Raw genomic sequence first — 16,709 nt, forward strand, 5'->3', positions numbered from 1 at the left:
TGTGCTCTTCTTACTGGATTGAAGCATGTGGGACTTCAATTAGCATTTTGCTAAAGTTTTCCTTCAATGATAAAGGGTTGTATTTATTTACGACTGACCCAAATAGTTATGGTTTTAAGAGACCAGTCCAAAATGACATCAAGCGAATATTTGGAATTAGGGCCAGAGCACAAAAGTGACGAAACGATCCCTAGCACTGAAAGTGTGGGAAACCTATTGATTTTGAAGAAGGTATTATTATGATTATTTTTCTTCTGCACTATTGCATTTTTGAAGGGCTTAGGATGGCGACGGCTCACAGAAATTGGCATACAGTTCAGAATAGTAGGGGAGCCAAAGTCTCAAAAGCTCAGTAAAATCTGACACGGTCTGCCATACTCTTTTATTTGTGTTTTTCCTGTGAACCAATCATTGGAGGGTCTACTCTGCCGGAAATATCGAGGAAAAAATGATGGCCATTTTAGTGTATGCATCCTATTTTTTATCAGAAAAATGTGAAAAAAAAATTTTTTTCCTCAAACCTTCAGTGGGTTGGGTAGGCTATCAGTAGCTGCATTACAGTTACAAAAACCACATGTGCTGACAACATCCACTGAAAAAAAACTCTAACAACACATTTCTACATAATTTTGCGTAACTTCAATGCAAAAAAAATCGGCATTTTTTCACTTTTTTCCAATATGTTTGTATTTACTTCACTAGCAATCAACTATCCCCCAGTTATGGCTTTAGTCAATATGCCACCGAACAGTATACTCATTCCACAGGAAAAAAATATAAAAATCCAACCAAAATCAATAGATATGTGATGATTTCACTACTAGTTGGTGATATACAGGCTCAAAGCCTCAATAGAATGTTGGGCTAATTACCCAGAGCTCAAACCCCCCTTTTTGAAAAACTGGCATGGAGTGTTGTAAAAGGTTGTTCACCTACAATGATATCTAACTATTAGTCATATATACTATCATTAGTCTTATATACTATAAAATTTGTAGGAAGTAGCCATAAAAACACCATCAGTGGTATGTCTCGCTGCATCGCAGCTGTTATTGCTGTTATTACTCATCATTGATCATGTTTGCCAGAATAATTATTACCATTTTCATATTCTATCACCTTAGCTGTGCTTGTTTCTACTATTCTGTTGTATTAACTGCCATAGCCTATAAGTCATATTCACATTACTATAGATATTATTATAGTTACTATTACTTTTCGGTTGCTTGCCTCTCTGGAAGTGTGTCTGTCTCTCTGTCTTTGTGTCTGTCATTGTCTCTCTCTGTCCAACCGTTTGTCTTTTCTCTCTTTCTCTCTCCTTTTCTTCCTCCCCAACCGGTGCAGACAGATGTCCGTCCTCCATAGAGCTGGGTCTGTCCGATGTTCCTGCCTGTTATAGGGAAGGTTTTAGTCGCCACCGACTCTACGGGGGAATTGTTGGGTCTATGTAAATCGTAAATGAGTCATAGAGTGTGGTCTTTACCTACCCTGTAAAGTGTCCTGAGATAACTTTTGTTATGATTTGGCACTATAAATAATCACAACCAGGATCACAACCTGGGTGGACAACCTGGTCAACTAGCTTCTGGAAAGCTACAGGGAGTGGATATAGCAAAGCAAATCAGAACCTTGCTTTAAGCGAGGCCTGGCAGGTCAATTTTTTTTAACTTATAGATATCATTATGAAACTTTGCAAGTTGACTACTGACATTAAAGTGTAATCGTAAATTGTGAAATGTCTTTGTTTGCCTTCCTTTGCTTTTGTTGTGTTGAGGCTCTCGCCACAGTAAGAGAGCGGCTCACACAGGACAACTCCTTACACAACCGAACAAATCTCAAACCAGATCACATTTTCCAACTTCTGGATTTATGCCCGAATACCACATATTTCCAGTTTAATGGCGCTTTTCAGAGACAAAAAAATGGCTGTGCCATGGGTTCACCAGTATCCACTATTGGGGCAAATCCATACATGGAGGGGGTGGAGGACAAGGCTTTGAACTCCTTCAAAGGAATAACATCGAGCCATTTGTTCACATATGTGGACGACACATGGGTTAAAATCAAATCCAAAGAGGTTCAAACTTTTGCCGAACATACAAACTCAGTGGACAGAAACATCAAGTTCACCAGAGAAGATGTCAAGGACAATAGTTTGCCTTTCTTAGACTGTGACGTCCATATGAAGAATGACAGGAGCCTCCACATTGGGGTATACAGAAAACCCACCCACACAGGCCCAACACAGGAGAGCTAACTCCTCAGGCCTAGACTCTGTCCACTTACATCTCAAGGAGAAAGCCCACTCCTTTGAGCGCAACAATGTCCAAATCCTGGACAGAGAGGACAGATGGTTTGAAAGAGGAGTAAAAGAAGCCATCTATGTAAAAGTAGAGAAACCATCCCTAAACAGAGGAGGAGGTCTAAGACACCACCTATCTCCAATTTACAATGCTGCCCTTTCATCTCTTCCCAGGAGATTCAACAATCTAACCTCAAAGAACAACTGTTCACAAAGGGCCTCCAGTGACTCAAATGACTGTTGTTTTAACCCAGTAGAGCACTAACAAAGTCGAAACCAACTTCCCACCAATGACTGTCATTCCAACGATTGTCGTTGGCACTTGGGGCACAAAGGGTTCCAGTGACATCATCAGCCTTGCGAAAGGTCAAATACCTGGATCTCCACACCAGATAGTTGGACCAGTCCCAGCCTGGTCAGATGCGACATGAACTGATGAAGCGTCTTGGATGAGAGGTAAAACGCCTTCCTAGAAAAACAATCAAGTCATGTTGCTTTTGACTTAAATTTCTTTAGGGTTACTTATTCGATGTATGTAACGGTCGAAAAAGACCATGGGATGATATAATGCAGGAATTACACTTTAAAACAGTATTTTTTGTATTACAGTATTTTCTGAAATGGTTGAATAAATATTCAAATTTGGCAATATCTAATTATTTGCATATCTATAAAACCAAACAATCTATTAGTTTTAAATTCTGAAAACATATAAGTTTCCAACTACCTTAAGCCTTATCGAATCAGAGTTAAAATTAGACAAATAACCCACAGAAAATGCTTGTTTTTTCCAAGGGAATATCTAGGTGTTTCCTAAAATACCAGACTCCAAGAGGACACTTTTGGCACATGGAAAGGGCTTTAACTCTTGACTACTTTGATATAGAAACATGAATGTGGGTTGTGACGATCATGAGAAAAATGCAGTCCTGTCATGTTAAAATGCAGTTTACCAAACTTCAACTTATCTACCCTGCTATAGTGAGTGCAAATCAATGTCTCAGCTTGACATTTTCTATCAGCAGATATGACACAGAATTAACATAAATTGAACTAAAGCAAATCCTTCACTTGGCCAGAACTAGAAAACCAGATTGACATTGTTAACATGCAACCGTCACAGAATATTAATGCTCAATGTTACTTTCCTCTTTGGAGTCACTGCTTTCATTTGATACAGTGTGTATCCTGCTGTATTTGTTCACCGGTCCCTAGCAATGGCACCCTATGTAGCATGGAACTGCCTTTTTTTGCAAAAGAACAGTTCTTCTGGTGGCCTTTGGCACATCCACATGAGATGGCTTTCTTCATCGATGCCGGCCAGGCTGACTGTGTGGATGGAACTGGAGCTGCATTTCCAGTATCCAAAGAATAAATAAATGCCTTCTCTGTTGAAAGTATTAGCTTTAAGAGCGTGGGTTTCTTGTTTAGGAACTTATATGCTCTCAGTTTGTTTAGATCAGAATCCTCAAAGTGATCAGCTGTGACTTTCTGGCTATGGTGAGGTCTCGTGCCTGGTTGAGGAGGTGTGAGAAATAACCAAAGATGGACCTACCTTATTTATCTATGATTGTAAATCCTTGATTAGCATAACAGTCACGCTGAGAATGACTGCTGGGGGGATTGTAGATAGGAGTCACAGGGGTTTGCAAATGGTGACAAAAGGGGGGTCGTAAATACTGATAACTTCCACAGGGGCCATAAACATGGGGTAGTGTGTTTTTGTTTATTCTAATGTCATTGTGTTTGTAAGAGGCTTTGATCTGACTTGTACATCTGCTGAAGAAATTTGGAGACAGGCAGAGATGATTGAGACCCGGCTGTTGGTGTGACCTCTCTCCTGTCTGCAGCAGTATTTAGTAAAGATATGATTTGAGAAACACTGAGGACTCCAGAGAATTTCTTTCACATTTGGCGACGAGGATGGGATTGGACGTTCTGCTGATCAGGCCTGAGTCCTGACTGAAGGTTAAACCGGTAAGGAAAAATTCCGCTCCACCAAAGGAGGACAGGATTCCGCCTGATGTCAGGAACGGGTGCTGGACAGCAGACGCTCCATCCATTTTAAACGTGAGTACAGTGGTTTTTAAATCATATCTCGTGTGTAATTTTGAAGACAAGCTTCATTTACTTGTGGGGTTTTTGAAGCTCAAAAGAAGGTGTGTGTAAAACCTAGGCGACAGTTCGAGAACCTGTGTGTGGTCTGCTGTCAAGATATTCTGTAATTCCTGTGAGTTTGAATATAAGGTCCGACGAGTCTATTTGTAGAGGTCGGATCGTCTTTATATGTCCTTTGTGATTTTGAAGACTAGTTTCATTTTCTGTGTGATTTTGAGGCTCTGAGAAGGCGAGGTATCCTAGGTGACAGTTCGAGACAATGTGGTCTGCTGTCTGATATTCTATAAATCCTGTAGGGTTGAATATCAAGGTCCCGTTTGGAGATTGGACCGTCTTCATATTTTCTGTGTAATTTTATTTTGTAGACTAGTTTAATAAAAATATATATATGCACTTAAAGCTATATAAGTGATGTCTTGAATAGACATAAATGAATATAATGTGTTGTGAGAGGTTGGTGCAACCTAACAAATGAGAGAAGTGTTTTGGAAAATACACAAGCATTTAGGGAAAAATTAATGATTTATGAATCAATTATTTAAAGGAGTATAAATTTTTGAAATGCAAATATAATTTGCATGAGTGTAGGGATTCCCAACTACAATAAAATGGGCGTATGAATGTGGTAAGAAAAATAAACTTTGGGGTAACTCATCTCAGTGTCTAAATATCCAGTTTGGATATTAAAGGGTGCGTTGCTCTGAACGAATGTGTCGTATAAACCACCTGGCTGAAAGATTATCCAAAGTTACTGTATGTGTGATAAGATCTAACCATGTTCGTATGGAAAGAGCAGCATGTGTGAAATCTGTCTGAGTGAACAATAAGCCCATTGAAAGTAAAAGCAAATCCCAGTGGGTCAACAGAAAAATGGGAAACAAAATGGGAAAGTTAAAATTTTTACAGATCCTGCTAAATTTATAGCAGATAAATGGGTTAATGTGGTTGAGAGGTTCCATTTTGGCATTACTAGACTAAGAGTTTTTTTTGTTTTTTCGTCTTTTATTAGGCACATATTTAGGTACATATATAGTGAAGAGGGTAAAGTGATGAGAGAGGAAGGGACAGTGAGTAGGGAAAGATAGGAGGAAAACAAACTCAGTTATAGAAAGACAAGAAATTAAAGAAATAAGTATGTGACAGAAAGAGAAGTGAATTAATGATGAGGAGCAGTTATTAGGGATAAAAGACAGGGCCTCCTCATGCTGTCTCCAGGCCATGCAGCCCCTCCATCAAGCCCATATGCATATTCCCAGAAGGACTCTGACAATGAGGGGGAGGGGAGACTGAACCTGCATCTGATGTGTCAGTTGTCACAAAACCAGTGACGGAGGAAAACAGACTGAAACAAAGAAAAAGATAACTTTGCTTCTCCAGAAAGTTCTCTCTCCAAACAGCAACTTCTTTTTGACTACTGGCCTGAAGAAAAGGAAACAGATGTCCACGGCACCAGATGTTCAGTTGAATTGAACACTGAAGAGCTTGTGTTCAGGACATGGCAGCCAGAGGAACTACAAGATTGCAAGGAGGTGGGAGCTGGAGAGGTGTGAACGCAACATTCGACTGGCCATTTGGTTCAGCAGAATGGGGCACAGAATCCTGGACAAAGATGGCCTCATCAAGACAACAGCAGAAGGAGAGAAAGAAGGAGACTGGGACAATGGCTCAATGCTGAAGATCCAGAGAAGTCCTGGTTGCGTGTTTCTGCTTCGGGTTTTTTCATGGTTCCCCCATGAACAGGCCATACAGACAGCGGAGGAAGGTCAGAGCATTTGAAAATCACTATATAGAAATTAAAGATAAAAACATCCACACTAGATGACACGTTAGTTGAACTTAGAATGAACAGGATGTTAATGTTCAACACATACATACACTTGCATATACATATAGGAACATTTATTAAGAATAAGTATTGGTGTCAATAGGGAAAATTAGGGCTTTGCAGTAAGAGTTGATCATTAGACAAACAGAAAGTTAAGGTTTTGATTGCTATGCCCGGACAAAATATTTTTTAGCTCACATAAGAAAAAAAAAAATCAAGATATTGAAAGCAACACTGATTATTTCTTATAAAACAAGCATGCCATTGTGGAAGGTCTCAAATATACCTCCCATTTTACCTGAAGAGGCATCATAGATGTCACAAGTTTGAGTTTCTGATGATTGATTTTAGAGAATGCAATATTGATGCATCACTGTAAATCCTGACTCATTATTCTGGGTTTTTTTGCTTTCACTCTCAATGGAATTTCAATTTTTTAATTTAATGGTATAGTTTTCTGGGAAAACCTGGTTTAAAAAACTGCCATAGTGATGGTGAAGTTTTCAGAAACATACGTCTTGTTTTTGCAAATTGAAGCATTAGATATAACAATAATAATAAGGATAATATTATTAATAAAGATAATAAGTGGGTCCTGACTGCATCCATAGGAACTGGATGGGTTTAAAAAAATAAAAAATAAATAAATAGATTAAATTCTATTGCCACTTATGGATTATTTTATGTTTCTGTGGAGATCTCCCCCTGTATAAAGAAACTTGGCCAATGACTGACATTTTTTTGACTGTGACTGCTGAGGCAAACAGCCTGTACCGACTTAAAATGACCTACCCGATCGAGCTCTGATTGTTTCTTTTTAATTTTTGCATGATAGTTGTATGTCAGTAGTTTTATGTCTATTAACAAACACTAACATCTGACCCTATTGTATTTTCGAAGTGTGCATGTTATGCATGATACTCATTGTCACACTAATGTTTTATGTCAGCTTGAAGCGCTGTACTGTCTTAATTTTTGAGCTTTTGATCCTACAGCTGAAGATGGAGAACCATTCTTGAATGGAAATGTTTAACAGTGGATCAAAACCATGGAAAGCATTGTTTGATACACAGTGTCTAACGATAATTCTGTTTTTCTTCATAGATGGTTCTGCGAGGAGTCCATCTAACTGCTCTTTCTGTGTTTGCCTTTGAACTAAACTGCCAAATAACTCGTCTGCTAAAGCGAAGAGTTATTTGTATTAATCTGTAGTTTTCTTTCTAGGGGCAACAGATGATACAGTGTCAGAGTCACAATATGCTTTAATATTGTCCCTAACTTTCACACTCTGGGAAAAACTGTGGCATTCTCACTCCTACAGGAAACCCTTGTCCTTAACCTTTTGTCTCTAACACTTTTACCTGTTTACAGTTAAAAGAGTTCACGCTGACTATAACAACTCAGTTTTCACAGGGCAACGCCATTGCAGATGATGGTGCTAAAGAAATTAAACCAGAAGGACATGGAAGAGAGAAGAGAAAATGGCATCCATGGCATCGAATGAGGAAAAATAAAGCAAAGAAACCTATATAGTGGCTCAGATGAAGAAACGGTGTGAATAGAATTGTGTTTGTTATAATGTTTTTCGTTGTTTTTATTTTTCCTTGTCATTTTCGGAGAGTTAAGAGTGAACCTCTACTAATGTTTGTAGTGTGTAGTCAAAGAAAGAGTTAGTTGATGATATTGTGTTATTTCCCAAAAAATATTTGACACTTTGGGTCAAAAGGGGGGAATGTGAGAAATAACCAAAGATGGACCTACCTTATTTATCTATGATTGTAAATCCTTGATTAGCATAACAGTCACGCTGAGAATGACTGCTGGGGGGATTGTAGATAGGAGTCACAGGGGTTTGCAAATGGTGACAAAAGGGGGGTCGTAAATACTGATAACTTCCACGGGGGCCATAAACATGGGGTAGTGTGTTTTTGTTTATTCTAATGTCATTGTGTTTGTAAGAGGCTTTGATCTGACTTGTATACAGTATCTGCTGAAGAAATTTGGAGACAGGCAGAGAAGATTGAGACCCGGCTGTTGGTGTGACCTCTCTCCTGTCTGCAGCAGTATTTAGTAAAGATATGATTTGAGAAACACTGAGGACTCCAGAGAATTTCTTTCACAGAGGTCATCTGTAAATGCAACTGTGGGGTTCACACCAAACTCTTCAAGCGCAGTTGTGTTCAGACTCATGCTGCTCTTGAACTGTACCTTTTTTAAAGTGAAATTTGGATAACTAGTGATGTCCCTACCACTCAGACTGTGGATAAAGGGCATGGCACAACATAGGGCCACAACCATTTCATGTATATCCATTACCAAAAATAGATGATTAAAGTGAACTAAAGGTTTTGCTGCCAGGAACTTTGGTTCTTTCACTATCTGAGACATTGATTTGGACTTATAATAGCAGGGTATTCATTTGACATTAACAGCTTACTCCCAGATAAGTTGAACTTATATTCTCTTATAAGCACAAAATGTAGTTTAAGTATTTTGATATATTATAGCTTATATATTTTTCAGCTATTTTGTATCAGTAAGATTCAGATTTCTTAATAGGCCTGGTTGCTAAAGATCCCTAAATATCAGCACAATTAAATGGGGTTGGAGATGTTCTCTTGGGTGGGGTGGAATTAGATGCCACCAGCAGGACACATCATCAGTTGTGTGCCTTGACGTCATTGAGTGTCTCAGCCACTTATCCCAAGACACCCTTTGCTGAGGCTGGCCCACCACAGGCTGATTGGACTTGGATGTGTGTTGCACTATGGCACTGCATGGTCATTTGGCAGCCCACTTTGTTTCCCTACAGTTTAACCACAGCCAGTGACTGCTTTGATCTGCCGCAGTGACAAGTTCTTTAATTGCCATCTGTTGGGCCTGCTCTCTGATCCCTACTTCTTTTAGGAGCCCTGTGGTGGACCTGGCTACAAAGCTCCTACAGCCCACCTACACCTTCATGTTCAAGCCCAGCCCCTCTGCTTCAGCTGCTTAGTTGGTATACCGCAGCCCCTTCTGTACAAATGCCTCATCGATGGCATTCTCCCATGGGACAGTAAGCTCAACGATGAAGCCCCGCCGCCAGGACTTGGACCAGAGGACCAGGTCTGGGCCCAGATTGGTCGCTGCAATTTCAGGTGGGAAGGTGAGCCTCTGGCTGAAGTCCACCCGCATTTTCCAATCCTGGGCTGTGTTCAGGTGGCCTGAATCCAGAGATGGCTTCGTCCGCTTCTTCTTCCCTTCCCGGATGAAGGTTGTTTTTCGTGGGAAGGTAGACCGGGCATTTAGAGTCATGCCATTGGTGGTTACCCTCTTGTTCTCCAGTATCTTCCTTGAGTTAGGGTGGTCTTGCATCCCACCAAGATGTGTTTGAGGGTTGTTGGAGCTGCACACTGGAGACAGGCTGGGTCCTCTCCATACCAGAGTTGTAGGTTGGTAGAGGAGGGCATGCTATATCAGTGGCCAAGGCTTTTGATAGGCTTCTCCAGTTATGTTGGCATTATTTTGTTGACTTAGAAACTCTTATTTGCAAGCTGGTCTTTGACAATGGAGATATTGCAGGATTTTCTGGGTTGTATGTGCATTCCTTCATTCCCTGGAGCTTATCTAGCAGGCGTTTGGTGCATGCACTTCTTGTTGTTACTGTCGTCATGTCATCCATATATGCCCTGATTGGCGGAATACGTAGCCCAACGGGCCACTCTGCCAAAAAGTCCTGATTGGTGGAGGGCTGCAGTGATGGTTGACTTTCTAGAACTTTTCTCCCACCCCCACTGCATCTCTGGAGCTCATCCACAGTGATCTTTGGGTTCTTCTTTACCTCTCTCACCAAGGCTCTTCTCAGTTTGGCCAGACGGCCAGCTCTAGGAAGAGTTCTGGCCGTCTCAAACTTCTTCCATTTAAAGATTATAGAGGCCACTGTGCTCTTAGAAACCTCAAGTGCAGCAGAAATTCTCCTGTAACCTTGGCCTGATCTGTGCATGCCACAATTCTGTCTGAGCTATTTGGGTAGTTCCTTCGACCATGATTCTCATTTACTCTGATATGCACTGTGCGCTGTAAGGTCTTATATAGTGACGTGTGTGCCTTTCCTAATCAAGTCCAATAAATTGAATTAAACACAGCTGTACTCCAATAAAGGTGTAGAACCATCTCAAAGGGTCAGAATAGCCATGTGATATTTCAGTTTTTGTTTTTTAATAAATTTGCAAAAATCTCTACGATTGTGTGTTTTTCTGTCAAAATGGGGTGCTTTGTTCCATACCCACTGTGGATCTAGGCAAAAAAAACTTTTTTTCCAATGTCTAGATTTTTTGGGATTTCTAATGTTAATAATGCCAAATTTGCATACTTATTAAACATTTTGGAAAATACTGTAACACAAAAAATATTGTTTTAATGTGAGTAGTCAACTTGCAAAGTTTCATAATGATATCTATAAATTAGAAAAAATCCCTGATTGACCTGCAAGACCTGGCTTAAACCGAGGTTCCGAATTGCTTTGCTGTATCCACCCCCGTAGCTTTCCAGCAGCTAGTTTACCAGGTTGTCCACCCAGGTTGTAATCCTGGAAGGTCCTACATATCATTTTAGGTGAACAACCTTTTACAACACTCCATGCCAGTTTTTCAAAATAGGGGGGTTTGCCCTATATTTTTTGCAATAAATTGATGCAAAATCATGTAGCATAACAACTATTATTTTAGTGGATGTTGTCAGCACATGTGTTCTGTGAAGCTGTAATGCAATTACTGACAGCCTACCCAACCCACTGACGGTTTGAGGAAAAAAAAATAATTTTTCACATTTTTCTGATAAAAAATAAAGGATGCATACACTAAAATGGCCACATTTTTTTTTTTTGCGATCTTTCTGGCAGAATAGACCATCCAATTATTGGTTCTTAGGGTCAAAGTTAACAGGAAAAACACAAAGAAAAAGTATAGCAGACCGTGTCAGGTTCAACCCATTTTTAAGACTTTGGCTCCCCGACTAGAAGTGGCAAAAATTGCAAAGTTACAAAGTCGCTGGGTGTGGCCAGCGGGCTCCATAGGATCCCCAAACACAGGGTTGAGATAAAGTCCCTTTAATGTTCATGAAATTTGGTGGGATCATTGCTCTCATCTTAAAGAACACATTTTTTTCCAACCGGACAGGAAGTCGACCATCTTGGATTTCATGTGTTAGTTTTCATTTTTACAAACATATGTTTGAGTTCTCTATGATGCACAAATACTCACAAAATGTTTCGCCCATGTTCAAACTAGTAATTACTTCCATCTGATGTCACAATTGGGGTTGGAAGTGGCACGTCGGCTCTATAGCGCCCCCTAATACCTTTTAGCATTTTTGAGGTGCTAATCGTGCTCTTAAGCGCACAAAAAGTTGCGCATGCATCCTTAGTGTCTAAACGTGATACCTGATATGGGTCTTGGGCTTTTGTATGTTAAATTGCAATTCACTGCCCCCACCTTTAAATTTGACGTAGAAGTACGATATTTGGTAGGCAGATGTAAAGTAGGAATTCACCGTGGCATTTTTCCGCAAAGTGAAGCCAGTCAGACAAGCTTTATGTGTCAAACATTATGCATTCTGTGGGGCTTGGGATTTTTGAAAACTCACCAAAACTGGCACACAGGTGAGAAGTGATAAAAATAGCAGAGTTCTGCAGTAATTTGGCTTGTGTGTGGCCAGCGGGCTTCATAGTGCTCCCAAACGCACGCCATGTTTGGGAAGAAGTTATTTTGATGTTCATGAAATTTGGTGAGATCATTGCTCTAATCTTGAAGAACATGTTGACATTTAAAAAATAAAAAAAAATCACCTGAGAAGTCAGCTATCTTGGATTTTGTGCATTCATTTTCATTTTACAAACACATGTTAGAGGCCTTGAGGATGCACAAAAATGCACGAAACTGTGGATGCATGTTCAAACCAGTTATGTTTTCCATTTGATGTTATAATTTGACTTGGGTGTGACATAGTCTAGTCTAGTCTATAGTGCCCCCTAATTACTTTGACCACTTGAACGCACTTTTAGCAGCCTTGTTGTACTTGAAAGCGCACAAGACTTGACAAATGCATGAAAACCCTTAATCGTCAAAAGTTTACTGAAAAGTAGCAGCAAGCAGCATAGTCTTCAGTCTTGATTTTAAAAAACTAAGAGTTGCAGCAGACCTGCAGTTTTCTGGAATTTTTTTCCAGATATGTGGAGTATATAAACTGGTCGCTGCCTCTCCATGTTTAGTTCTGACTCTGGTGACACAGTGCAGACGTGTCCCATGTTTAGTTCTGACTCTGGGGACACATAACAGACCTGTCCCATGTTTAGTTCTGACTCTGGGGACACAGAGCAGACCTGTCCCATGTTTAGTCCTGACTCTGGGGACACAGAGCAGACCTGTCCCATGTTTAGTCCTGACCCTGGGGACACAGAGCAGACCTGTCCCATTTTTAGTTCTGACTCCGGGGACACAGAGCAGACCTGTTCCAAATGATCTGAAGATGTATTTTGGTCCTAGCCCAAACTGGAAGGAAGAAAGCAAGCAATGAGGAAAAGAAACAAAAACATGATTAAAGAATAACTTAGGCTCACTTGATGTCTCCGTCTGAGCTCAGGTGGGGGTGCTGTAGGTGGGCTTGGGGAGGTCGGTGAAGGAACCGGGGAGTTGAGCAGCTCGGTCAGGCTGGCATTGGGGTTATGTGGGGTGATCTTGTACTGACCTCCCTCTCTTCTTAAGTCTAGACCAAAAATGTCTGACAGTAGCTCGGTCTCACTGGTGTTGACTGCAAGGTCAGCCAGTTCCTCTTTTGGGGAGGGTCTCTTCTCTCTGTCCTCCCCTTCACCCCTCACCTCATCCTGGGTGGGGTCAGGCATGTTGGCCAAGAGCTCTGACACCTAAGAGTGGAGGCAGTTTACGTATTTAGGAACAGCTGTTACTGTATTCGGTTTGTTTTAATGACCAGGGGTATACTGCTCTATTCTTTTAGAATTTACCTTTATGGTCTTGGCCCCCTCCACCAGATTGCCTCCCATGAAGGTGTTGTAGAAGATTCGGCAAAGTCCTCGGGCCACACTGAATGCCACGTGGAGGAGGCCCAGCAACACTGACAAGTTGATGGACACCAGGGTGGTCACCATGTCCTTCACTGTCATGTTCTTTATCTTCTTCATCTGCTTCTTTAAACTCTTCATGGACAGTACCTGGAAAGAGAGAAAGTATAGGTGAATGCTCCGTTCTGTGTGGTCTGTTTAATTACGCAACATTTACAAACTGACATGTGTCATGTGTCAAGCAGCATCAAAAGTTATGATTCCTTAGATATGATCAAACGTGTACAGGTCTACAACTGCTGATCACTGGTACACCTCTTTCTGTACTGAACCAACCACAACCTACAGCTCAGCCTTGCTGCAAATGTATGCTATTATTCACGAGGAGGTTATGGTATTTATTTATCTATTCATTTTAAAACAGGTCAGGATCGCATTTTCAAGAGAAACTTGTCTACAAACATACAAAGTGAATGTAAACTGACAGATCATTTACAGGCATGCAATCATACATTTTCATAATTATTTATTTCAGGCTCTCTCACCTCTTTGAAAAGATGCTATGGTGTGTGAGTATTGTGAAGAATTATTAAGCACACTATGATACACAGCGTCAAGAGGCTTCAAGGTGGAGTGAGAGCATGTATGACATTAACAACTTTACCATAATCAAGTACAGACAGAAATCTAGACTATACAATGGTCTTTTGACTGCAGAACAGAAGACATGACTTGTTTCTACACAGAAATCACATTTTGACCTTCAGTTTACTTGATAGGTGCTAGGCTGATAAGTGGTTGTCCATGATTTCCAAAAACAATTGTAAATGTGGACTCTCAGACCAGGGAAAACTTTTCCACTTTGTGTCAGTCCATCTCAGATGAGCTCAGGCTCATAGAAGCTGGTGGCGTTTCTGAGTGTTTTGGATATATAGATTTCACTTTGCATGGTAGAGTTTTAACTTGCACTTGTAGATCTAGTGATGAACTGTGTTAACTGACAATTATTTTCTGAAGTGTTCCTGTGCCCATGTGGTTATATCCTTTATAGAATGATTTGTTAGTGTGCATGCGCAAAGTGTCGCATGCTGCCTGTTTCTACTCCTGTTTGCTTTTTTAAACTTTTTAAACTTTTATTCTCTTTTGTTCATTCTGTTTCTTCACCCTAACTCCTGTGAAGTTCTGCCCTCTACAATGAGGTTACTTTCGATTGTTTTTGTGTTTCTTTTCGTGTTGTTTTTATCAATGCCGCTTCCATCGGGACACACTGAGCCTCATTTACCAAACGAACGTACGGCAGAAAAACGTGCGTACGACCATTTCCTGGCAAACTCCGGCATTTATCAATTTGGACGTGAACAGGAGCTACGATCAAATCTCACGTCTGGTCTAAGGTCGTGTACGCAAATTTCAGCCTGTGTATTTGCGGTGCAGCACAGCAAAATCTGGCTGAAAATAATTAACAAACCTCAGCTGTCATTAAGCATAAGCAGTATCATATTAAGAACAGATCAAAACGCATTCTTAAAACAAAAAAAACAAAAAAAATTGTGGTTGGAGCAATTGATTGTAGGCCTACTCATGTGCGTCTGAAGGCACCATCCATGAATGATTACGCATTCATCAATCGCAAAAACTACCACTCGATAAATGTACATGCCAAGCTGTCGCTTTTAAACGTGGTGGCCAGATTGCCGGGGGGGACACACGATTCTTTTATAGTTCAAAACAGCTCGGCTCCAGCCCCCCGTGACCCCGACAGGGACAAGCGGTTGAAGATGAATGAATGAAAAGGAAAGCGCACTGCAGAGCCAAAGTCATCTCCTCGGTTAGTGGCTACCCTCGATAAATTGCATTAAATCAAACAAGGTATCAGATGATTAACATTTTGGTATGGTTCTTCTAGTTTACAAAGGTTATCCTCTAACGGAATACTTAATAACCCCGCTACAGAGCAGGAGCGCAGGTTCAGCAGTGCGCACACACACACCACAGTGGAGCGCTGCTTCGTGTTGACTGCCTGCGTTATTCTTTTCCATACAGCATTTTTATGGGCCCCTTTTATTCCACTCTTAAGACTGCCAAAAAGCACATCTTTATTTTGCTCCATCTAGGATGTCAGGATGCCCATCTCTGTGTCGGAAAAGTTTCTTTTTTTCCCCGTCTTCCTTGTCTCCATGTTTGACCTCAGTGGGCGAGGCCTCCGAACCAGGAATATTTAAGGGCGTAACATTAATGAGGATCGAATTCAGCCGCCACATTTATCAAGGCCCGCTCATTCGTACGCTGAGATTGGTCCGATACGAATGTTTCATAAATCACACGTGAGTCATGTACTACGACCAATTCTGCACTCAGATCTGCGCCCGTTTTCACGCAAGATTGATAAATGAGGGCCACTGTCATTGTTTACTCCGAAGAACAGCTGATTGCCCCAATGCCATGGCCAGACCAGGTAAGATTCCACCAAAACTATGGAGAAAAACACACCGGGACGCAGAGGTGGGAATCAACGTCGGGGCAATAGAGGAGGGTCGAGACGGCACAGGCTTATGGAGAGGAGAAGATTTAAGCCGTGTCTCCCCTCTGTTGTTATGGGAAATGTGTTTTCTCTGTACAACAAAATGGGATGAACTGACAGCGCTAACGCGGAGCCACCCAGAGTACCGTGAGTGCAGTCTGATGTGTTGCACGGAGACATGGCTACACAGGGACATTACGTACCAGAACATCTCCGTGGATGGCTTCCACACCATGCGGGCTGACCGGGACTGCACCGAGAGCGGTAAGGAGGGGGGCTTGCCGTTCTAGTAAACAGCAGATGGTATAATCCTGGTCATATCACCGTTACAGAACAGCTCTGTAGCCCGGATGTTGAACTGCTGGCCGTTGGACTCCATCCAACAGTACGTGAGCTGTCCTACCAGAGAGGAGAGGACTCTGGACCTGATATATGCTAACATTAAGGATGCAGGTCAGATCATAGCCTGGTGGAGGAGGCTTATGAGACACTGCAGGGCTGCTTTGAAGTGACTGACCGGCCTGCACTTTGTGTGCCACACAGGGAGGGCATTGATGGGCTCACTGAGTGCATCACAGACTACATTCATTTTGGTGTGGACTGCAATGTCCCACCTCTGACTGTAACCTGCTACGCCAACAATAAACCCTGGATCACCAAGGACATTAAGGCTATCCTGAATGAAAAGAACAAAGCATTCAGAGATGGCAACCGTGAAGAGATGAGAAGAGTGCGGGGGTACCGAAACTGAAATCAAAGAGGCTAAAGACAAGTATAGGAGAAAGTTAGAGAATAAACTCCAGCAGAGCAACATGAGGGATGTGTGGAGTGGCATGAGAACCATCACCGGGTTCCAGAAGACTGGTAGCACAGGGTTGGAGGACCATGT

General features: G+C 41.4%; 1 protein-coding gene across 1 annotated transcript in view; it reads right to left on the bottom strand.

Moving 5' to 3' along the window:
* The window catches only part of ryr2a (ryanodine receptor 2a (cardiac)), a gene marked incomplete at its 5' end in the record, with an annotated part of 336,158 nt that overhangs the window by 23,665 nt on the left and 295,784 nt on the right, over positions 1 to 16,709 (bottom strand). The window contains 3 exons of the mRNA XM_083932619.1: positions 9,250 to 9,695; positions 12,841 to 13,143; positions 13,243 to 13,449. Of these exons, the coding sequence (XP_083788745.1) occupies positions 9,250 to 9,695; positions 12,841 to 13,143; positions 13,243 to 13,449 (956 nt within the window). The remainder of the gene's footprint in view (positions 1 to 9,249; positions 9,696 to 12,840; positions 13,144 to 13,242; positions 13,450 to 16,709) is intronic.

The sequence above is a fragment of the Echiichthys vipera genome, assembly GCF_963691815.1.
Source record: "Echiichthys vipera genome assembly, chromosome: 18".
NCBI classification, from domain to species: domain Eukaryota; kingdom Metazoa; phylum Chordata; class Actinopteri; order Perciformes; family Trachinidae; genus Echiichthys; species Echiichthys vipera.